This window comes from Aspergillus eucalypticola (genome assembly GCF_003184535.1).
Source record: "Aspergillus eucalypticola CBS 122712 chromosome Unknown BO83scaffold_38, whole genome shotgun sequence".
Classification (NCBI taxonomy): Eukaryota; Fungi; Ascomycota; class Eurotiomycetes; order Eurotiales; family Aspergillaceae; genus Aspergillus; species Aspergillus eucalypticola.
Window position 1 is genome coordinate 79,737 of NW_020290312.1, and position 21,783 is coordinate 101,519.

At 51.9% G+C, this 21,783-nt stretch overlaps 7 protein-coding genes and 1 non-coding gene across 8 annotated transcripts; 4 read left to right on the top strand and 4 right to left on the bottom strand.

Moving 5' to 3' along the window:
* The first annotated feature begins 497 nt into the window (after positions 1 to 497).
* On the top strand, positions 498 to 587 carry BO83DRAFT_t250. The gene has a single exon. It is a non-coding gene; the product is annotated as a tRNA-Asp (tRNA).
* Positions 588 to 683: 96 nt separating this feature from the next.
* On the bottom strand, positions 684 to 1,512 carry BO83DRAFT_382799 (putative pathogenesis associated protein Cap20). Its single transcript, XM_025532311.1, has 2 exons — positions 1,450 to 1,512; positions 684 to 1,384 (listed from the first exon to the last, which is right to left on the bottom strand). Exons 1-2 carry the CDS (start codon positions 1,498 to 1,500, stop codon positions 893 to 895), a joined length of 543 nt encoding a protein of 180 aa, XP_025382931.1. The 5' UTR covers positions 1,501 to 1,512; the 3' UTR covers positions 684 to 892.
* A 3,346-nt stretch (positions 1,513 to 4,858) lies between these two features.
* On the bottom strand, positions 4,859 to 5,984 carry BO83DRAFT_382802 (60S ribosomal protein eL27). Its single transcript, XM_025532312.1, has 4 exons — positions 5,904 to 5,984; positions 5,772 to 5,827; positions 5,197 to 5,533; positions 4,859 to 5,116 (listed from the first exon to the last, which is right to left on the bottom strand). The coding sequence occupies exons 1-4, from the start codon at positions 5,908 to 5,910 to the stop codon at positions 5,109 to 5,111; spliced, it is 408 nt and encodes a 135-aa protein (XP_025382932.1). The 5' UTR covers positions 5,911 to 5,984; the 3' UTR covers positions 4,859 to 5,108.
* A 69-nt stretch (positions 5,985 to 6,053) lies between these two features.
* Positions 6,054 to 7,239, bottom strand: BO83DRAFT_412083 (uncharacterized protein; the record flags this gene model as incomplete). Its single annotated transcript, XM_025534370.1, has 4 exons — positions 6,997 to 7,239; positions 6,319 to 6,366; positions 6,204 to 6,269; positions 6,054 to 6,159 (listed from the first exon to the last, which is right to left on the bottom strand). The coding sequence occupies exons 1-4, from the start codon at positions 7,029 to 7,031 to the stop codon at positions 6,054 to 6,056; spliced, it is 255 nt and encodes an 84-aa protein (XP_025382933.1). The 5' UTR covers positions 7,032 to 7,239.
* A 156-nt stretch (positions 7,240 to 7,395) lies between these two features.
* BO83DRAFT_382803 (uncharacterized protein) lies at positions 7,396 to 13,872 on the top strand. Its single transcript, XM_025532313.1, has one exon. The coding sequence runs from the start codon at positions 7,756 to 7,758 to the stop codon at positions 13,591 to 13,593; it is 5,838 nt and encodes a 1,945-aa protein (XP_025382934.1). The 5' UTR covers positions 7,396 to 7,755; the 3' UTR covers positions 13,594 to 13,872.
* A 255-nt stretch (positions 13,873 to 14,127) lies between these two features.
* Positions 14,128 to 16,100, top strand: BO83DRAFT_382805 (TLC domain-containing protein). The gene is made up of 3 exons (XM_025532314.1): positions 14,128 to 14,243; positions 14,309 to 14,925; positions 14,999 to 16,100. The coding sequence occupies exons 2-3, from the start codon at positions 14,446 to 14,448 to the stop codon at positions 15,674 to 15,676; spliced, it is 1,158 nt and encodes a 385-aa protein (XP_025382935.1). The 5' UTR covers positions 14,128 to 14,243; positions 14,309 to 14,445; the 3' UTR covers positions 15,677 to 16,100.
* Positions 16,101 to 16,216: 116 nt separating this feature from the next.
* Positions 16,217 to 20,017, bottom strand: BO83DRAFT_421165 (SWI-SNF complex subunit). Its single transcript, XM_025534973.1, has 5 exons — positions 19,605 to 20,017; positions 18,541 to 19,543; positions 18,091 to 18,302; positions 17,099 to 18,012; positions 16,217 to 17,031 (listed from the first exon to the last, which is right to left on the bottom strand). Exons 1-5 carry the CDS (start codon positions 19,870 to 19,872, stop codon positions 16,507 to 16,509), a joined length of 2,922 nt encoding a protein of 973 aa, XP_025382936.1. The 5' UTR covers positions 19,873 to 20,017; the 3' UTR covers positions 16,217 to 16,506.
* A 174-nt stretch (positions 20,018 to 20,191) lies between these two features.
* On the top strand, positions 20,192 to 21,756 carry BO83DRAFT_162712 (rRNA-processing protein SOF1). Its single transcript, XM_025526329.1, has 3 exons — positions 20,192 to 20,225; positions 20,283 to 21,262; positions 21,322 to 21,756. Exons 1-3 carry the CDS (start codon positions 20,223 to 20,225, stop codon positions 21,680 to 21,682), a joined length of 1,344 nt encoding a protein of 447 aa, XP_025382937.1. The 5' UTR covers positions 20,192 to 20,222; the 3' UTR covers positions 21,683 to 21,756.
* The last annotated feature ends 27 nt before the right edge of the window (positions 21,757 to 21,783 follow it).

The following is a 21,783-nucleotide window of genomic DNA, read 5'->3' on the forward strand; positions in this document are numbered from 1 at the left end:
AGTAGCAAAGAATCGGCGACAGCTCAAGTATACAGACATAATACATAAGTCAATTACAACAATCCATTGCTTGTACGTCTAACAAGCAAAATAAAGAGGACTGAGGCCTATTCACATGCAGAAATGCCCCAAAAAATATAGCAATCCCACAACAACTCCCCACTTCCATATCAATCAAACTTATCTACATCATACCGCCGACGACGCTCCGTCAGGATAGATACCCAGTCCAATACATTTCACTCCCCATAACCCTCCCTCTACCAAACCAACCCCTATACTATATACCTCCAACTACAACCGAAGTCCAAAGTAACTACAACCTAGAACCAAACTACATACATACATACATACTCCCATATCTACTCCCTCCTTCAGTAGATAGATGGTAGCAACCACCCCACCTGAATAGCCCTAACCGGTCCGAAAGCAGCCACAACCCCCACCACTGAGTCTAGCTTTATGTAACCAAAATATTACCTGAATAACATATCAAATCCTCGATGGTCTAACGGTCATGATTTCCGCTTGTCAATCCCTATTGGGAACAAGCGCGGGAGACCTGGGTTCGACTCCCAGTCGGGGAGATAAATTTTTGTCATATTACTTTTTGCTTTATTTTTGTTACCGATCTACCACAGACCGCTGGCACGGACATTTCATGAAAGTCAATTAATCCCTAGCTACCATTACCAAGCCTGTGTATGTATCCAATGCAAGCCGCATGAGCACATGGAGAATTGAACGCAACCGCCTATGTCCAAGACAAACCGAATAAAGGAGACAGGCCTCCCAGAGCAAAACGATCTAAACAACAAACACGCAAAAGAATTACCTCATCGCAAGACAACAGACCAGCTGAAACAGGAATAAAGATTAACATTGCGAGAGTTTAGTTGTCAGTCTTTTCGTTGACTGCATCCTTAACTTGGGCTTTCTTGGCCTGAAGCAAGGAGCTGATATAGGCTAGCGACTCCTGCGAGAGCACCAAGCCGGTGGTGATGACGGCCTTACCGCTCGCAACCATTCCGTCCCCACCACACTTCTTGTACTCAGAACTGTAAGTGTCAAAAACATGACCCTTTAGGTCATAAACGAATCGCACTGGGAATGAGACACCATCTTTGATCGATCCCTTGAGCGTGGTTGTATCATCTCTGATAAATGGGAACGTTTCATCAACCTTGCTCAGGCCTTTGTCTCCGAGAGTATCTACGCGCGCGACATACGGAGCAACGAAGCCATACGGCTTGGAGAAGTAAGGAAGGAACGGCTTGGCTAAGCGAGAGTAGCCTTGGTCGGCATATTCCAGAGACCTCGCGGCGTACTTGTTGGTCTTGATGACGGTGATAGAGTCGGAGACAACAGGATAGGATGTCAGGTGCTACCATAGGAAATAGAGATTAGCGCATGTTAGAAGCGATCGACAATCGTGCATGGGTAACTTACATCGAGGAATTGGGAGTGGATAGCCTCCCCGTTGACAGAGTTCTCGCCCATAATGCCGTTTTCTGCGTGAGGCATAAGTTTCTATCACATGCAAATCGCATTAGAATAGGAAAGGAAGTATAGAGTAGCGGGACGATAAGATAGACCCTTACCCGACAATAGAATGCTCAAAGCTATATAGGTTCTGGTGGACAAGACGAGCTATGGAGGGTCAGACGTGAAGAAGCGGTGACAAGAAGCGGAAAGTGAGGAGGATGGGGATGGTGAGGATAATAAAGGGAATGGAGGGGTGAGGGGGGAAAGAACATCACTTACATTTGCAGAAGGAAAGACGGAATACGGGAGCAGTTGGGATGGACCGGAAAGAGGTGAACCGTAGTTAAATTTAAGGTAGGTTCAGAGGAGAGAAGAGCGAACACGCCATCAGTCGATCCGATAGCTAGAATTTATGAGGCTTGAGTGATTTGATTAGTTTCAAATTTTCTTTCTGTGCTAAATTTTATTTTTTAATTATCGTCTTTCTTTATGTTAGTTTGATTTATCATGGGATAACAAAAAAAATAAATATTTTACTTATTTTTCTGGGTAAGAAATTGAAAAAGAGAGCGAGAGCGAGTTGGCAGCATGTGATAGCGGGCCCGTTGGTGAACAAGTCGCTTGGAGCTTGAATGGAGGGGCAAGCCAGCCGTTGGTTCCAGGAGTTTTAGACCGTCGTAGGACGGAGTTACTTGTTGCGTGCTCAATCCGGCGGCTTCATCGTCATTATCATTTCACCTGCAGGGCCTGGAACCTGGGATGAGCCTGGAGAAAACGCGACCCAAGATTGGATTGACCAGGATCGTGCATCTCCTACCGTGCGCTCGCGCCCGCGCTCCCCCGACAGCTCGCATCCGAATTCGCACTGAACATAGTACCAGTTGCTATCGCGGAGCAGTGAGGATATGAAATAAGGATTCAGAACTGGACAGAGTGAGTTCAGACCCCCTCGGAAGGCCGTGTCGAGCAAGCCACCCGCACTTGTGCCTACATGGTTCCCTCTTTCTTAGTCATGTATAGAGTAGTCATGGCTGGAACGCAATGAGAATCGAACGATTCATGATTTTGGTCTCGATAACGGCGGTAACGGTTGCGTTGTCGGAGTGGCAAGAACCAAGTCAAACAAATGAATGACAGGCATCGGAACAGCAAATTAGGGCCTTAATTCGGGGCAACAGGCTGAATGTAGTTGCAGCAGTGCAGTGTGTGGATGATGATGGAATCCGGAAGTTGCGAACAGTTGATTTGACTTGGAAGGTTTTTGGCTTGGAATCGCGGGATGGGCTGATAGCATGTGATTGCGGGTCGGGCGGCCCTCGTTCTCTAATCGCCCGTCGGCTGGTCTTCCTGCTACTTACTACACTAACTGTCATAATAGTTCATTCCCGAACACAATCCTCATGCCTAATGTCATTTCCCTATCCATCTTGATCTTACCGGCCGTGATTATATGCCATCCTTCAAGTATTCGTTTGGAAACATGCACGAATTGCTAACCTTACAGTGGCCCTTGACTGGAATTCCTCGTGGCTCCGATAAGAACAAGACTCTGCCGTGGTTCGCGCCGCATGCTTATCAGGGCGCCTATTCACGGTGACTGTCACAAGGAAACCGGATCCCCAATTTTCACCCCAACGATCCGGAGTACTAGTCTCAAGAAGCAACCAGCTGGAGGGTAAACGTTGAGGATCAGTACATCCGGAAAACGGACTACTGCTTTCCCCCTGCTTTTCCTTTTGTACCAGATGGGTAACCGCTCTCGTTGATCTCCTGCGGGAAGTGCAAGCATCATCATCTTTGCGCCTGGACCTCGTCTCAGGTCCGGGGTTGGAGGCGTCTTTGACCCTTTGACCCTTTGGACCATCACCTTTCTCCGTGGAAGACATCTTACAATCCAGACTGCTCCGTAGATTATTCTGGGATAGAGAGGGGTTTAGCTTGATCCACTCGTCCTCTTGGGCGCTACCAACGCCAACCGTGTGGTGGCAGTCCTGCAAGTGCTGTCCAGATCTGAGCAAGCTTCGACAGAATATGTCCCCATTGTAGTATCTTCCACGGGCTCGCCTCCAGGCCAGTCTCCTCTAGTGCTGACCATATGCGTCGTACTTCTGTTCATGCGACAATGGTCGTACCGTGCTGGACTTTCCAATGCTGTCTGATTGTCTTGCTGCTGCATGTCGGTCGACGCTAGCCTTCCCGGAGGTCAATTCATAAACCCCGATCCCGATCAACTTTGACATATTGAGCATAATGCAGTGTCTTTGTGCTCAAAGTCTGATTTATGATTGACGCCCAGTCCGGACGTAAGGTCATCCCCTCCCTCAACACCACCACAGTGTCTCTACCCGGCGATCGGAAGCAGAATGAGATAAAAGGCGCCAACAACCTGGACGGCCTACTCCTGGTGGATTGCTTGCTGCAATCGCCGGCCGCGTAGATTACAACAACCAATGGCTTTTCACATGTCCTGAAGGATTCCCATCGGCAGCTTAAACCATCCTAGTTGTTGCCATGCTGCCAGGATTGTAAATACCCGGTCATTATCGACAACCGAAACTGAGGGATTGTCGCACGCCTAGACGGCTACTCCCTCTCTCGGGTAAGGAACGACGTGCACAGATCGCAACCTCTAATAGCACCTCCTCATTTCCACGGCTACATGGGACCCCCATGTAGTACCTTGCCAGCACCAGTTGGCGCTACACCTACCTTTCTGGTACCTAGCTTGTTTGGCTCAGGCGCAGAAGCCGGGGCTACCGTCATTTAGATGGAGGGGCAACATCATCCGTGCTACATTCACTAGTGAACATGGCCTCCTTGCACTAATCCACCACTACGCACGTTGGACGGAACCAAAAGACGAGCACCGTATCTACAAAAATATGACATAATCCCCTAATATAGGCCTGGCCTACGTTTCCTACAGGTGGGGATATATGCTTCTGCATGGAACTCCGCTTTTACCCCAACATGTGGGATAAGCTGGGATTTCATGTACGGGGAATATCGGCCGTGCGGGGATGGGAGTACAAGCTCGGTAGGTTGAACGGAAGTAGGTTTCCAAATCTAGATCGGACCCGACACACAGACATGTTCCCTTCCTTTCCTCGTAAGACAAAGCAAACAGGGGAAACTTGGAAGGGCCCGTGATGTCGGATGATTCGATAGCATTCTTTCGTCCCAAGGTGATAAGTATGCTTTTGATTGGAATGATCGAGCGAATCGTGGTGATTTCGGACTTGGTAATCTCTTCCGGACCTAATCGGCTGCTGTAGTACGGATGCGTTCTTTGTCTGCGCCAGGTTGTGCCATGCGTTTGTTGTAAAGAGTAAACCCCTGGGAAGCCGAGAATTCCGAAACACAAAAAAAAAAGTTGAATTTGTTCATATTTTCCATTTCATTTCGAGACGGACGCCAGATCTGAGTGGCCTCCCTCATGATAAGAAAAATTGGTCAAGTCCTGGACCTGTACATCGATACATTCCCATTCTTCTCTCGTGCTATGGTATACTTCACGTGATCCCATGCTTTTGAACCGGACGTCTTCGATGCTTTTTCATTTTCCCTTTGCCTCATCTAAGACCCTGCGCGCTCAAACGACAAAACGCCCCAAATTACCCCGTTTAGAAACCTGCAGAACCGTCAGCATTTGCGAACCTAACCCAGCCAACGTAAAAGGCCAAAAAAAAAGGTGATAAGAGTAAGACGTACGCAGAGGAGTGAAGAACCAACGGTTCTTGCCGCTGGTGTAGCGGTCCTCAAGGGCCTTCTTGACGTTCTTCTTGGCATCCTCGCGGGTGGAAACCTCCTTGAAGGTCTCGGTGGAGACGGCACCCTTAAGACCCTCGAGCTCGAGAGTGTAGCGAGTGGGCATCAAGTGGTTGTAGTTGACGACCTTGATGAAGGGCTTGATGCGGCTGCGCTTCTCGACGGTCTTCTTACCCATGCGGCGGGTGACCTTGAGGGGGTAGCGCTCGATACCGGCAACGATGGCGTAAGGGAAGGGGTGCGCCTTGGAGCCAGTGTCGTTAGGCTGGACAATGACGACCTGTCATTCGCGAAAAAAACCCTCGTCAGCACATCTATCCTTGCACATTCCGCTCGTTATATTCCCCATGGTAGTTCGTCCGTAAATCGCGTTTCCGCTCGATGGTTTCATTCCCATGCAAATCGAAGACTCATTTCTTCTTCCAAGTCGGCAAAAATCATTCCTTCCAATCCATTCCACCTCGGGGTATATATATATGTATGTCCTCGCCAAAAAATGGAGAAATCGGTTGTCGTACCTTCTTACCGGCGTAACGGCCACGGGTGATGATGGCCACACGGCCCACTTTCATGACTATCGTAACATCCTGTCAGTTTGGATTCGAAGACGAGAAAAATCAAGAGTCGAGGTGATGCAGCATTTCACTAACACTTCATTGTGAAAGTCCCGGTGAGCGGAGGTCGATGGGGTGGTTGTCGATGTGCTTCGGTCGAGTAAGTGAGGTTCTCCGCGTTGGACGTTCTATTTTTCTGAGCGAAGAGGGCTCAGGGCTTTGTGCGCCAAAATCTCATTGGTCACCTTACCGACTGAAGGCTACTAGCCGAGTTGGGAATGTTTCTCCAAACGGACTAGTGCCCGAGATATCGGGGAGGTCGGACAAACTCACCGCCTCGATCGGGTCTTGGCTCTTTGTTTACCGGACAACCAAAGGACCGTCGGTTGCTATGACGGTAGCTTCGATGTGTACGCCGCACATTGGATCGGGCTTCCGTTGATGCCCCATGAGCTACCGTTCCTTTCAGCCAGGAACTCCACTTGGATGTTTGATTGTCTCTTATATTGACTGTTCAACCTCTGGAGCCTGCTCGTGTTCCTTGGTCTCTTGCAACCGTCTCGTCGCATTGTGTTTCGTCGTCCTTGTTTCCCCTCATCTCTCATAGCAAGCGCATTTGTATCATCATCTTCCTTCTACATTCTATATCCTGTTCCTTTTTTTTGTCGCCTATTGTCTTTCAATTCCCCCCCTCCTGCGTCTTTTTAGTTTTTGTTTTGACGATTTGATATGCCCTTTACGACCCCAATTGCTTTGATTTTGACGGACATTCCTCTCGCACATTCCTGATATCCCTCGATCGACTTGCTTTATATCCAACATCGACAGACATACCCTGTTTTTTTTTTGCTTTAACGACGATTAAGTTACATGATGCCTACGCATACACGAGATGGGTCCCGCGACCGGGAACTGGTCGTTAGACATCAATCGGTGCCCATGTATGTGCAAACTCTATCTTTGAGCCCCTCTCTTGGGCTATAACTATGAATCGCATCAGACTGACCGTGGACTGTGGAAACGAAGGTGGGACAGTTCGGATCCCGAACGGGCACCCCCTCCGCTCCCCATGAACCCCAGTGCTACTAGCCCTGTTACAAGAGGAAATGTCTCCCCAGGCATCCAAGCCGTGGCGGCGAATTTCCAAGAAAAGATGCGCGAAAACGCACCGAGCCCGTATACGACCAACCCCATGCCGCCGAAGTCCCCAGAGAAGTCCCTCATCAAGGGCCAATTTCACAGGCGTATGCAGTCGCTACAGAATACAGATGCTCGCAATGAATTTTTAAACTATCTCGAGAGCCGGTCACCAGAACGGCCTCTCCGCGCGTCGACTTTTGATCAGAGCCCTAAGCAGCATGAATTAACGCCTGTGAAAGCTCCTGGCTCAGCGGACTCGCGCGACAATGAACAAGAGCTGCCTAACTTGCAGATTTCAAACCGATACCTTTCGAGGCCAATCTTAGGCGAAAGCACACCTCCGTCGGCGACGATGTTAGCTTTGCAGAACATGCAGCTGCCTACCGAGAGCGTCGAGCCATCGAAACCAAAAAGTAACGATGCAGACCCGTTTATTGGGCCTAGGCGCCCCGACAATCACACCTTCGAATCGTTGTCTACCCAGATACTCAGCCTCACAGATATTGCGAGTAACCTTCAGCGCGAAATGGTTCAACTAAGCCGGCGAAGTAGAGACAATGCCACGGACCTGGTCAGTCTCAAAGCTGCGACTAATGCCCGAGATGAGGATATTCGCAAGAGCCTTCGTGACTTGTCCTCCAGCCTAGCCGCAAAGTTCCTTGATTCTGATGCTGCCACAAGGTGGGACTTCAGTACTCTCCTGGGTTCTGAAAACGGTATTAACAACAGGGAATCGGATAGTTCTCCGAGCTCGAAGAAGAGCTATTCAGCACCACGAATGTCAAGCCCTAATCCATTTGCCGCAGCAATGGAGCGCGAATTGTGTGGATCTCCTACGCCTATCTCCGATGGTTCCGCCAGCATCGCATTACTAGAGAAGGTCCTCCGGGAGATGGGGACGAAGGAAGGTCAAGACAAGCTTATAGAAATGGTTGAGGAGATTAAAGCCAGGCCTGTCTCCGAAACCCACGAAGCATCAAATGACGAGACGATCACAAGGATGCTTGAAGAGATTCTCGAGCATGTGAAGGACGACCCGGGAAACAAGGCTTTGGTACGCTCTCAGGCTTGGGCCGGCGCCGACAGCGTCCCTCCGCAGGGAGAGCCAGATGGTTCCGGAACAAGGTCGCTGGACGACGAACATGCATACTCTCCCGATATAGAAACCCACAACGTCCGGCCCGCGGAACGCTCTTTGGTGCCCGCCGATCCCGAAATGGCAGACGAGATGCTAGCGATCATGAAAAGAGTAAAGACTAGTGTCATTGAAGGAGGTGGCATGACGAACGAGGTCAAAGCTCTTGTACGAGAACTACGAGGAGAAGTTCTAGGAATGGGAAGGAATCTGGCTCGCCAAATCGAAGGAGTCGGGACTTCCCGCGCCATAGAAGATAGGCCGGATCGGCCCACTCACGAAGAACTGGCTGGTATCGTCGAAAATAGCCTGCACGAGCTTAGAGACCAACTCGCATCGATTATGGATGAGAGTAGGCACCACTCTTCATCCATCTCGGAATTCAGAGCCGCCATGAATGGCAACGAACTCTACTCTGTCGTCAAGAGGGCTCTAGATGAGCTTGACTTGTCTCAGTTCCGTCCCGAGCCCCACGGTGTCAATATGGAAAAGGAAGAGATCCTAGAGACCGTTAGGGAAGCCTGGGAGACATATAAGCCTGAGATCGAGTTGCAAAACTTCGGCTTGGAACGAGACGAGATCCTGGAGTGTTTGTCAGAAGGGCTTAGAGAGTATAGGCCGCAGCACGAGGATGCCGTTACTTATGACCAAGTCTTGGCGGCTGTCCAGGCTGGAATGCAGAGCTTCGCGCAACCACCCAACATTACAAAAGAAGAGATCGTGCAAACAATTCACGAATGCCTTGCCGGTTTTGAACCTCCGGCACCTCGAGGCGTGGAGCGCGAACACCTTGATGGCATGCGCGATGAGATCTTAGAAGCCGTCACACACTCTGTTACGTCCCAGAGTGCTCTCACAAGAGATACACTGGACTCTGGTCTTGGTCGTGATGAGATTTTGAGTGCTCTCTCAGAAGGACTAGAAGCGCATTTCGGAGCGACCAAAGCCATCGAACACCCTCACATCACAAAGGACGACGTTGCCAACGTAATAAATGAAGCATTCATTGCGCAGCAGTCAGTCGTCAGCACCAATGTTCAACCTACTGTGTCCCGTGATGAGATTCTGCACGCCATCGCAGAAGGCATGGAAAGCCAGAACTCAATCACGAGAGAGATCGAACTCAACAGAGATGATCTTATGGAGGCTATCGCGGCTGGTCTGGCGGAAGCCAATGAGGCGAACCAAAGCGTCGGCGAGCAGATGCTGGAACGTGTTCAGGAGCAGCTGGACGGCATAAAAGGGGAAATGGGCCAGCATTTCTCTGCCAGCGAAGAGAGCTCTGAGCAGCTGCTTAACGCTATCAAAGATGGCATTGCTGTCGTGCGACAGGAAGTGGAAGGCTACGCCTCAACTGCAGCTGAAGCTTCCGGGAAGCATGAGATCATGGACACTGTCAAGGAAGGGTTCCGCCTTTTGCAGGCTGACATGGAGAAGACGATCACTGAGACCGCCATGTCTAATGCGCCCCGCGGTAACCCGGATACCCCAGAACTTCTTGACGCTATGGAGAAGGAATTCGAGCATCTGCGACAGACCATGAGCTCCTTGTTAATTCGCAACAACGCACCGAGTGAGAAGGACGAAATTCTCGACGCCATCCGCGACATCTCCGAACAGCAAAAGTCTTCGCAAAACGATGATGTTCTTGCGGCTATCCGCGAGCTGTCGGAGAAGCAGGCGGGTACTCCTGGAGAGGATATGCTTGCAGCTCTTCGTGAACAATTGGAGGAGCACAAGTCTGCCAACAATGATGCAATCCTTGCCGCAGTTGCGGCAGCGTTCGAACAGAAACCCGATGCGCCGAGCGATGAAATTCTTACTGCCCTCCGTGAAATCTCCGAGAAGCAGAACAACACGAACAGTGATGAGATTCTCTCTGCCATCCGTGAGATGTCCGAGAAGCAAAGCGGTACGAACAGCGAGGAGATTCTTGCTGCCATCCATGAAATTTCCGAAAAGCAGAACAGCACAAATACCGAGGAGATTCTTGCAGCAATTCGTGAAATGTCAGATCAATTCAAGGCAGCCAACAATGATGATGTGCTTGCTGTTGTACGCGATATGTCCGAGCAACACAAGGGCATAGACAGTGATGCAATCCTTGGAGCAATCCGGGAGATGTCTGAGCAGCACAAGCCTACGAATGTCGACGACATCACGAACATTATCAAACAAGAATTCGAGGAACTCCGTCACTCAATGAACATGACCTTGGTCCATGCGGAACCTACGGAGCCCAAGACTGACAAGGATGAGATTATTGCTGCGCTGCATGAAAGATTCGACAGCTTCAAGGGCGAGCAAAGCCAGCCCAGAGAGGCTGTCGAAAGCGACAACTTCACTAATGGTGAAGTAATCGAAGCCTTGAACGATGGTGTTGGCACCATTCGGGAAGACCTTGCAAAACTCATGGAAAAGAACGTGGAGTTCGACTATTCGGAGCTGCTGGATGAGCTGAAATCAGGGCTTGGCAGTCTGAAGGCAGATGTTGAGATGCTGAGGCAAGCTCAGAAAGAGAGCGAGGAAGTTGAAACGACTCGTGGAGGTGAACTGATGCTTGCAGGTGACACTCCACCCGTCGATTCCACCAGCAGCAACGATATCGAAGGTCTGAAGGCCCTTATCACCCAACTTCAAGTCAAAGTAGAGGCAATTGAGTCAGCTCCCCGCGCTGCGGAGGCTCCTGAAGACATGCTGAAGAAAGAGCACCTCGATGAAGTCCTCCTTGGACTACACGAACTTCAGAGCTCAGTAACAGGCATCGTCGCTCGTGATCAGCCTGCAGATGAGGCGACAGCCAAGAAGGAGGATACAGACGCCATTGAAACCTTGCTGCGCAACACAAAGGCACAGCTTGATGAGATGACGTTCCCTGCCCCTGACGAGATCGCAAGAGCGGAGCAGCTTTCAAACCTTGAAGGTATCGTCAAGGAAACTAAAGAAGCCATGTCTGAACTTCGCACTCGATTCGAATCGGACGGCCCCACAAAGTCTGAAATTGGTACTTTGGAGACCCTGATGAAAGACATGTGGATCGCTCTTGACGAACTGAAGGGCAAGGGAACGGAGGAGAACGATGCCGAAAAGTTGGTCAAGGCGGACCTGCAGACCGTGGAAGCCATGATCTTTGAAGTAAAGACGCAGGTCGAAGAGCTCAAGCTTCCCGACATTGAGACGTTGCCGACCAAGACCGATATTCAAGATCTTACGGCACTTGTTACTGAGTTCCGCGAGAAGGTTGATGCTGACAACGAGATGACGGGACAAGCCTTTGATGCTCGAAAGGTTGAGCACGCCGGGCTTGCTGAAAAGATCGAGGAAGCTCGGGCTGTCGTAGAGGGGCTCGGAGACGAGCTGAAGAGCAAGCTGGATGGTAGCAATGAGGGGCTCAGTGAGCTCAAGCAGCTACTTGAAGGCCTGGCAGCGTCTGCCGAAAGCTTCACGACAGTTGAGAATGTCAACGAACTCACGGAGCTGATCAACCGCGAATTCGAGCGCGCCCGGGGCGAACAGGATGCGACCAAGCTAGAGAAGGAAGAGCGTGATGCTGCTGCGATGGTCAAGCATGACGAGACCCGAGCCGCCATTATCGTCGAACTGGGCTCGAAGATTGACGAAAAACTGGGTGAGATCGTGGCCAAGTATGACGAGGTCCAGTCATCTATCCAGACTGCTATCGACTCCAAGTTCTCTGAGAGCGCAGAACGTGATAATGCGCATCTTGAGGCTGTTACCAATACCAAGGCTCTGGCCGAAGACATCAGGCTTGTCATTGGATCTATGGGCAACAGCGTTAACGAGGCTTGTGAGCGCATGTGCACAGATGCGCAAACCTTCTTTGAAAAGGTCGATGTATCCTACAACAAGATGGAAGAGATGCACAACGAAGTCAAGACTCAACAGGAGCAGGCTCGTTCGGATCTCGAGCGCGCAGCAGCTGCAACTGATCGTGTCGAAAGTCAGCTACACGAGTTCCATCCTCAGGTGCTTGAGTCCATTCAAGAGATCCTTTCCATTGTCGGACAGCACTACGACCACTCCCAGAGATCGGCGCAGGACCTCAAGATGGACCTTTCTACAATTCCCTCCGCCATTACCCCTCTACTCCCTGCTTTGCCACCGCCTGAGCCCGAGAAATATGATGATACTCATGTTCAGGAAAAGCTCAATGACCTCCTCGATCGTGCTAAAAGCAGCCAGGTCCAAGAGACCCTGAATACTCTCGTCGAACGCGTTACGAATGACCAAGTACATCAAAAGCTCGACGAACTTCTGACCCATACTACGAGTACCAATGGTCAGGTCTACGAGAAACTGAGCGAGCTTCTGGACCACGCCACTAACTCTACTGGGCCGGTGCATGATAAGCTTGATGTCCTCATTGACCATGCGACCAACAATGATCAATCAGTTACGCAGATGATGAAGTTGGACGAGATGCACAAGGATATCATGGACACCTCCCGTCGGATGAACGAGATGTTTGCCGCCCAGACCGCCATGGTGGCTGAAGACAACGAGCGGAGACGCAGGGAGGCCGAGGAAGCAGCGATTGCATTGGAGAGGCGCAACGCCCAGCGCGAGCAGGTGGAGGCAGAAATCTTGACCCTGAAGGAGGAGAAGGATTCTCTACTGCACATCATCCAGACTCTGAAATCTGAAAAGGATGACCTTGCTAAGCAGACCACCAAGCTCAGCAAGGAAGTCGCTGGCTTGGAGATGGCACTCGAGCTTCGTCATGAAGAAATGCAAGTTATGGAGGATCGTGCAGACCATCTCGAAAAACGAATCCTGGAAGGCGTTCTCGACCACGCTCGCAGTGTTCTCTTGAGTCGCCCGAACGGCGTAAAGAAGCGCGGATCTCGCGCCCGCGGGCCTAGTGTTGCCAGCAATGCCAGCACCGCCAAAGATGCCCGTAGCATCCTCGGCAGTAGCGTTGGGCTAGCGCTGAGAAGGCGAGGAACGAATGGGTCCCAGGCGGGATCTGTCGCACCATCTACCACCAGCAAGGAACGGCGTATCTTCAGTCTGAGCAACGTTACGGGCAATCGCGGTGCAGGGGATAGGCAGGTGAGTAGCGCCAGTGGGTTTGCCAGTCTGAAGCGGAGCCATTCCGTCAGGTCCAACGTCTCTCAGCGGAAGGCATCTTGGGGAGGCCGAAGCTCCGTTGCCAATAAAGAAAACGAGGTCTTTCCTGAGGAGGATGGGGAAGAGAGTGACGCAGGCACGGAGCGACGAACCAGTTACACAGGAACATACGCGGATAGCATGATCTATGGTACCAGTAGCCATGTCTCCGCCAATCGGCGGGTAAGTGCCGCTAGCTCCACAGGGCTGCATTCAGTCGCGGACGAACCGGAGGACTCCGATGGGGAGGACGCTCAGACGCCCAAGGCAGATGAGCCGGACGAGGCGTTGGAGCTGGATGAGGAGGCCTTGAAGATGGTGGTCTACGGACAGCACAGCGATAGTGGTATTGGACCCGAGGTCACGAGTGCCGCGGCATGAAGCTCTAAGCGCACGAGGACTCCTCCCGACTCTGCTGCATGACCCTGGTAATGAAGGGATGAGAGCAAGCAGCATATTATGGAAGCTCTCCTGAAACAAATCATCCGAGCATTTGGCTGAGCTGAGTGCTGTATAGATTAGGATCATTGGTGTGTCGGCCATGGATCCGAAAAGGGGTTGGATACGGATTACTTTCTTTTGTATTCTCCTATGTTTCTTACGACTGTTTATGCATGATGTACCTATGTTTCTTTTTCAGCGAGTGGAAGTTAATAATGGACTTGATATGCTGATTTGAGGGAAAACCAAGATTGAATTAATTTCTTCTGTAGATGTTTGTTCGTAGTTGTTGCCTGTAGAAGATGGAGATCAAAAGAAGCAACGAGTCACATGGCCAACGGTCATGCACCGCGGCTGAGTCAGCGCCGAATCCCCAACGGATTTGTTTCTCACGGCGCTTTTTTGTGTTTAAAGAGGTTGGCTCCTCGGTCCTTGCTGCATCAACTGTCGCTACTCGCTTCATCCTGGATGCGTGCATGCCTGCATCGGTTGCCGTCCTTGGCTGGCCCGACGGCGAGAGATAAATAGATCCTCCGTGCCTGCTGCCCCTGGCCACTCCTCATTTACTACTACGTACTTCTCTCCTTTCGGTCGGTAAACTCCAACGTCTCCGGTCTCCACCATGGCTAGTTTCTAGACCAACTAACCTCACTAGTCTCCGCCCTCTTACTGCCCTCTCCTCCTGGTTCTTGTTCTCCTGCTCCCCTATCTCCCCTCTGCAAGAGTGGTTAATTTTCCGATTTTCTCTCATCCTAAGTTCTCTCCGCTTGGTCGGAGGAGCGGTCAACCGGCATGTTGGATCCGTTTCCACCCCCGCCAGCATGGCTGCGGGATTTCGTCGAGCCTTGGGCGCTTTATTACAACGTTCCGGCTCTGACGGAGCATGCTCACGAAGTCGTTATTGCTTTTGCCGGCTACCTCTTTATCCACTTTATATTGTCCCCCGTTCTGTCTCCGGTGTTGTTTCCCCGTCACTACCCGAAACTCAATCCCCGGACCAAGCTCAACTGGGATGTTCATGTCGTCTCGCTGGTGCAGAGCACCTTTATTAATGGCATGGCCCTTTGGGTCATGTTTGTCGATGAAGACCGGGCGTCTATGAACACTCCTGAACGTGTCTATGGATACACTGGAGCCTGTGGACTGGTGTCCGCCTTCGCTGCCGGATACTTTGTCTACGATCTGATCGTGAGCACGATCTACGTTAAGCTCTTTGGGATCGGAATGCTTTTCCATGGCATTAGCGCCCTGTGGGTGTTTAGTTTCGGATTTGTGAGTTGTAACCTATTCCAGATTTACGGTATGCGTCAATAAGCTAATCATTTGACTTGTGCTATCATTACAGAGACCATTCGTGAACTTCTACTCCCCTGTCTTCATCCTATATGAGCTCTCCAGCCCCTTCCTCAATATCCACTGGTTCCTCGACAAGGTCAACATGACCGGCAGCAACCTGCAGTGGTACAATGGCATGATGCTTCTCTTCACCTTCTTCAGCTGCCGTCTCCTTTGGGGCACCTACCAGTCCGTCGCCGTCTATCGGGACATGTGGTACGCCTTGAAACAGACTTGGGATGCCACTGCAGCTGCTACTCCCCTCGAGCCCGTCGATATCACCTCTCAAGTCTTCCAAGTCCGCGGAGGCAGCGGCAGTGAAATGGCCAAGTACGCCTCCTTTACCGCCGGCGGCGTCCCCACCTGGCTGGTTCTGACTTACGTGATCTCAAACGTGGTCCTCAACTTCTTGAACTACTTCTGGTTCTCGAAGATGGTCGAGACCGTCTTGAAGCGGTTCCGCGGGCCCGCTGAGAAGTCCGGACCGGCCGGTAAGCCCTCCAAGGAGGAGCAAATCAGCAACCTGAAGGAGGAAATCACGCAGAAGGTCGTCCTGGAAGCGGCCTCCAAGCTGGAACAGGAGGAGGGTAGTCCTTTCCTCGATGGAGTTACTGACGAGAAAGTCGCTTCGGCTGTCGACTCGGGGCTCGAGGAATTGAGGAAGAGGAAGGTCCAGTTGTCATCCTAATTTGCTTTTGTTACGTGCTCCAATAAAGCAGCAGCAACAGCAGTAACAAACCACCAAAGAGGAACAACACCCTCATCATACCATCAGTCCTACTATGGACAGCCTTGTGGCTCGCGAGGACATGTCTCACAGCTTGTTGACTTGGATATCTACCCCTACCACAGCCGACCAGATAGGTCAGCAAGACCGGCTTCCAAGCATCAGAGGATATATTATCATATAACGCGATGTTATGTTACGGGAAAGATAGTTGATTCGGAATCCATGCATTCATGTCTTTCGACAAGGAGTTGATCTGGTTAGGAGAATGGGTTTGCTCATTTTAATCTGTTTTTGTTTTGTTTTCTTGTGCAGTCGCTATCTTGCTTAGATCTCAGTACAGTACAGTATCAGAAATATAAATGAAACGAGTAACGGCATATAACCATACTACTACAAGATGATATACAACCATACATCATTATGGGCCTATGAGAGTCCATACTACTATGATCTTCATACTAATCTCAAATATATATATCTAGTACTACAGCCACAGATAAGATCTGTATTTCAATCAAGCAATACATTATAGATGACAAGGGAACTAAAAAAAAGCCGAAAAAGAAAGCATCCATCCCGGAATCAAAACCAACCAAAGACAAAAAACACCACGAAAGCGCCCCCATCAAACAAACAAGCCCAACTCAACCGACTAACTAAACTAGTATCGTTCGTAAAGAGTTATTTTCTTCGCTGATCAGATAATACACCAGTCACACATCACTAACTTAATAGTACCACATCTCCACAAGCAACCAATCCTAACGAGTAAACTACCTAGTTAAGAATCACCTCCCCATCGCCGCCTCCGGCTTCGCAAGCATATACCGCACCGCTTCCCTCGCCACAGTCGTATCCCAAACGCCATCTGTACCACCACGACGGAACTCAGGACCACTTGCATCTTCGCCACCACCACGTGTCGCCTCTCCAAGGATAGTCTCCAGGTCTCTGCGCTGGGAGTTGATCCAGCGGCGGACGAAAGTCGCGGGATCCTTGCTGAGAGCCGTGTAGAAGGAGTGACGGGCGCGGGAGTGCGTCAGGGCCTGCACGATGAGGGCGACCTGGTCGTCTAGCGTGGCGATCTGGCGCATGGATGCCGTGTATTGCGGGTTCTGGGTGAGGGCGAGCATCTTGGAGCGGAGAGGGTCTTCCAGGGCGACTTGGATGTCGTAGACGGTGGGGGTCGGGTCCTTGTGGTAGTCTTCGTCGACGCGGATGGTGTAGGGGAGGTGGATGGGGTCGATGGGGCTGGTGTGTGGGCCGATGCTTTCGGGGATTTGAGGGAAGAACATTTGATCGCGGCCGAAGATCTGTGTGGTTGGGTTGAGTTAGTTTGGTTTTGGATTCATATGGAAGGGGGAGGTGAGGTCAAGGTACCGATCGGAGACGATGGTCACAGCGGACGAGTCGCTTCTCTTCGTCTTCTTGTAGGCCCATGGCGCGGATGTAGTCCCAGATGCCGAGCACAATGCCGCTTCGTGTTTCTTCCTCCACGTCTAGTACTTCTGCTAGCTCTTTGCTGAGCTTGTACCGTTCTGGTGTCTCGTCGCGCACGAGACTGAATGTCACGTTCAGGTTCTCCTGTGACGCGCGGGTGAACTGCATCGAGTCGAAGTCTGCCGTGGGTGGCAGGGTGACGGTGTTAGGGGGTAATTGCGGCTTGGTCCAGGTGATTGGCTTGACTTCCTCCGGGCTGGCGGGGGAGGACTTGTCGAAGTCGACAGTGATGGATTTGAAGAAGTGCGAGAAACGCTGCTTGGAGCGCTTGTTGGACGACTTCTTGATCGTAGCATTGGCGTTAGGCCCATCTTGCTCCATTGCGTCGCCGTTGTCCGTCGGCTCGGTAGCTTCGTCGTCACTATCCTCCGGGGCGGTCGGGTCGCTGTCGTCGTCTAGAAGACGTCCCTCGATGCGCACCTTGTACCGTCCGGAGCCGGGGTTGCTTCCCGGGGCGGCACCGTTGGCAGTCTGCCAGGGTTGGTTTTCGACAGTGTTGGAGATCCAAATGCGCATCGTGCGGTACTTCTTGACAGTCTTGCTGATGGAGTCCTGGATGTCCAGGCGCTTACGGACAATGGCTGCATCGAGGCGCTTCTCCAGGTCGCGGAGGCTCTTGTACTGCTGCACGCCTTCGCCAATGATTACTTCCTCAATGCCGTCGGGGATGTTCTTGTCGGTGGGTTTGCGGCTGCGACGCAGGGCGGCGTCATTGGGAGGCTGCATGTTGCGCTGGGGAGGGATGTATTGAGGGGGAACGGCGTGCTGAGGCATGGGGACAGGCATCGCAGCAGCTATATGAGGGAGAAGAAGGAGTTAAAAGAAGAAAAAGTTCCGCCGGGGTTTGATTGGGTTACAGGGTGGAGGCTCACCAGGACCTGAAGGACCGCGACGAGGCGTGGCAGGGGAGCGTTGGGCGGCTTGTGGGGGGAACCCACGGCCGTAGTTGGGTGGAATCGGAGCATTCATGGTTGGTCCGTGATGAGACGGTGAGGCCGCAAGGGAAGATCCGCGAATTGGAGGATGGAGATCCTTGGGGCGATGAGACAGACCGCGCAGGGCCGGAGAGATGGGCGTGTAGTTGCTGGGCGGACGAACAGAAGCAAGTCAGTCACTTGCTTTCGCGATTCTTTTGCCGCGGTCGCGCTATTCCTCTTTGGGATGGACCAGTAACCACATCAAACTACACTCTATAATTACTTTTCTCTAGTTATAGGATCAACAATCCTCATATATTCATTTGTAGTAATGCTGTTTCATTTCCAAGCCATTAACTCAATAATCACCTCCCCCCCACGCACCATCTGCCTTTTCTTACTTACTCCAGCAGCGATGCTTGATTAGTGTACAACTCTTCCACCACATTGCTCAACTTCTCAATCGTGTCCAATGCAGCATCGTATGCCTGATCACGCTCCGTCTCATCGTAGACAATCAGGCATCCAGCCCCCTGGTCGAGCACTCCGATAATCACCTTGTCCAGGATCATCTGGGAGAGCTTCCGCTCCACCTGCTGCGTGTCCAGCCCAACCATCTTGGCGATGTGGTCCAGCTCGACCCGGCTGAAAGGTTCAATAACCTTGATCAGGTTCTGCTCCAACATGGCATCGTACAGTCTGCGGAGGTGGTTGCGGATGAATGTATCACTGCCCAGCTCGAACCGGTAGTCTGAGAGCGCCTTCTCGTACTCCTCTAGGGACCGGTTGGCATGAGCACGCGCCACAGCCTTCATGGCCTCGAGTCGCGGGCTGGCATACTTCTGAGCCTGCTTCGATCCCAGCAAATTCGTCACATCGTCCACCAGGTTCAACATGATCTTGCATAGCAGCATATATTGGAGGGCCGCAGTGGCCTTCTCTCCCTCATCAAGGGAGCTGTACCCTTCCAGAGCCTCAATGAAATAGGAGAATGACGTGTTGAAATCCTTGTCCTCGGCGTGTAGCATACCACTTTGCATATCCAGACCGGCCTGCAGGTTCGGCGGCGTGTAGACGGAGGCGGCCGATGTCCGGGCTGCCGTCAAAGCAGCACGTGCCTTGGCCTGGTTGCCCAATGCATGGTAAACCCGCGACTCCAGCAGCTGCACCTCAACCAGCATGAGCTTGTCATCCAGGCGCTTTAGCTCGCGGAGGAGGGAGTTGATGAGGGTGAGCGCATCGTAGTAGGTCTGTTTCTGCATGTAGATGGCAACAAGGCGAGTCTGGAGGTTCTGACGAAGGAAGGACCTCCGCTCAGCGATGGCCCACTCAATGCATGATTGGATGACGGAGACTTGGATATCGAGGGTGTTCGGGATCTCGCTGAATAGGTCGAGCAGCTGGCGGACTATCAGAGGACGGGTTGTTAGTAGCCATGCAAAATACATTAACCGGTCGACCCAACATACCCAGCTTAGCCGTCTTTGCCTTGGCGAATGAAGAGAAAGAATCGCGGCTGGTCTTGATGAGTTCGGCAATCTCGTGGGGCTTCTTCTGGTCCCGGTAGAGCTCTCCCAGCAACACCAGGGCATTCTCATAATCGCGCGATGAGGCCTCAGACGAACCGGGACCTTGCGCGAGAATTTCCTTGAGGATGCTCTCGGCCTTGGAAGGGTCGCTCTTCACGAGACCCCGGGCTTCGTCTATCCGCCCAGCGGTCGTCGAAGAGGGTGCCATGACTAGATCGGGGCTGTGAGGGGCGGCGGAGGAAATCTGGAGGGATTGCGGGTAGTTATCAATCTGCCAACGGAGTGACAGGTAATGCACAAAGCTGGAAGGCCCTAGACACGATGAGAGATGAGATGATGAGGTATAGAGGATGATGGCAGGACAGGAAGCTTACAGGTTTGGCTATCGTCACTGGCGGTTGGAGCTGCAGCTGCCGCCCTCACCGCCCGCGGCTTGGCGAGCCAACCAGAAACGGCGGTACCCGCCCAGTAGAAAAAAAGCGCCTGGAAATTTTATGTCCGATATAGTTTTAGTTTTCTTTCCTCCAGCTTCCTTTGCAGAGAAAACCACCGGACGCCATGGTAAGTCAATCTAAATTGCTTCATAGTCTTTTGGATAGGTACTAATAGACCTCTCAGAAAATCAAAGCTCTTTCTCGTCCCACTTCCTCGCAACAGGCTCCGGGAACCGCTGTCGTTCGACAGCCCCGAAACCTCGACCCGGCGCAGCATCCATTCGAGCGGGCTCGTGAATACACCCGTGCTCTCAATGCTACCAAGTTAGAGCGCCTGTTCGCTGCGCCCTTCTTGGGCCAGATGGGCGAAGGCCATGTGGACGGTGTGTATACTATGGCCAAGGACCCAGGCTCTCTGGAACGGTTCGCCAGTGGTAGCGGTGATGGTGTAGTCAAGGTGTGGGATTTGACCACCCAGGGAGAGATCTGGAACACCCAGGCACACGACAACATCGTCAAGGGTGTGTGTTGGACCCCCGATCGGAAGTTGCTTTCTTGCGCGAGCGACAAGACCGTCAAGCTTTTCGACCCGTACAACTCGGCACCCGAAGCACCACCGCTAGCAACCTACCTGGGCCAGGGCGCTTTCACCTGCCTCACGCACCATCGGGACCTGCCCTACTTTGCCGCATCCTCCTCTCAGATCTCTATCTACGATCTCTCCCGTCCTTCCTCTACTCCGTCCCAGACTCTTCACTGGCCCACCAACGTGGACACCATCACCTCCATCGCTTTCAACCAGACGGAGACCTCCATCCTTGGTTCTACCGGTATTGACCGTTCGATTATCATGTACGACCTCCGGACATCGTCCCCTCTTCACAAGATGGTTCTCCGCCTGGCGTCGAACGCGATCTCGTGGAACCCCATGGAAGCGTTCAACTTTGCCGTTGCCAACGAAGATCACAACGTCTACATGTTCGACATGCGCAAGATGGATCGCGCATTGAACGTGCTCAAGGACCACGTCGCTGCTGTGATGGATGTGGACTTCAGTCCCACCGGTCAGGAACTTGTCACTGCCTCTTACGATCGGACGATCCGCTTGTGGAACAGATCCACGGGCCACTCTCGCGACATCTACCACACCCAGCGTATGCAACGGTATGTATCTACTTCCGCTTCCCTTCTCCAAGAATCATAATGCTGACTATGTTCTACAGTGTTTTCTCCGCCAAGTTCACCCCCGACAACAAGTACGTCTTGTCCGGCTCCGACGACGGCAACATCCGCCTTTGGCGCGCAAACGCATCCGACCGCAGCGGAGTAAAGAGCGCTCGTCAACGGGCCAAGCTCGAGTACGACCAGGCCTTGATCCAGAGATACTCGCACATGCCGGAAATCCGCAGAATCCGTCGCCAGCGTCACGTGCCGAAGCCGATCAAGAAGGCGCGCGAGATCAAGCGGGAGGAGCTGATGGCGATCAAGAGACGCGAGGAGAACGTGCGCAAGCACACCAAGAAGGAGAACCTGCCCAAGAGACAGAGCGAGCGCGAGAAGATGATCCTGGCCAAGGAGCAATAAATGCTCTGCCCGGGACGTCCATCTGGATGATCGTGCGGAACGGCTGCGCTCAGAGACCAATTAAATTGTGTCTCAAGTATATATACATTGCATGGACATGA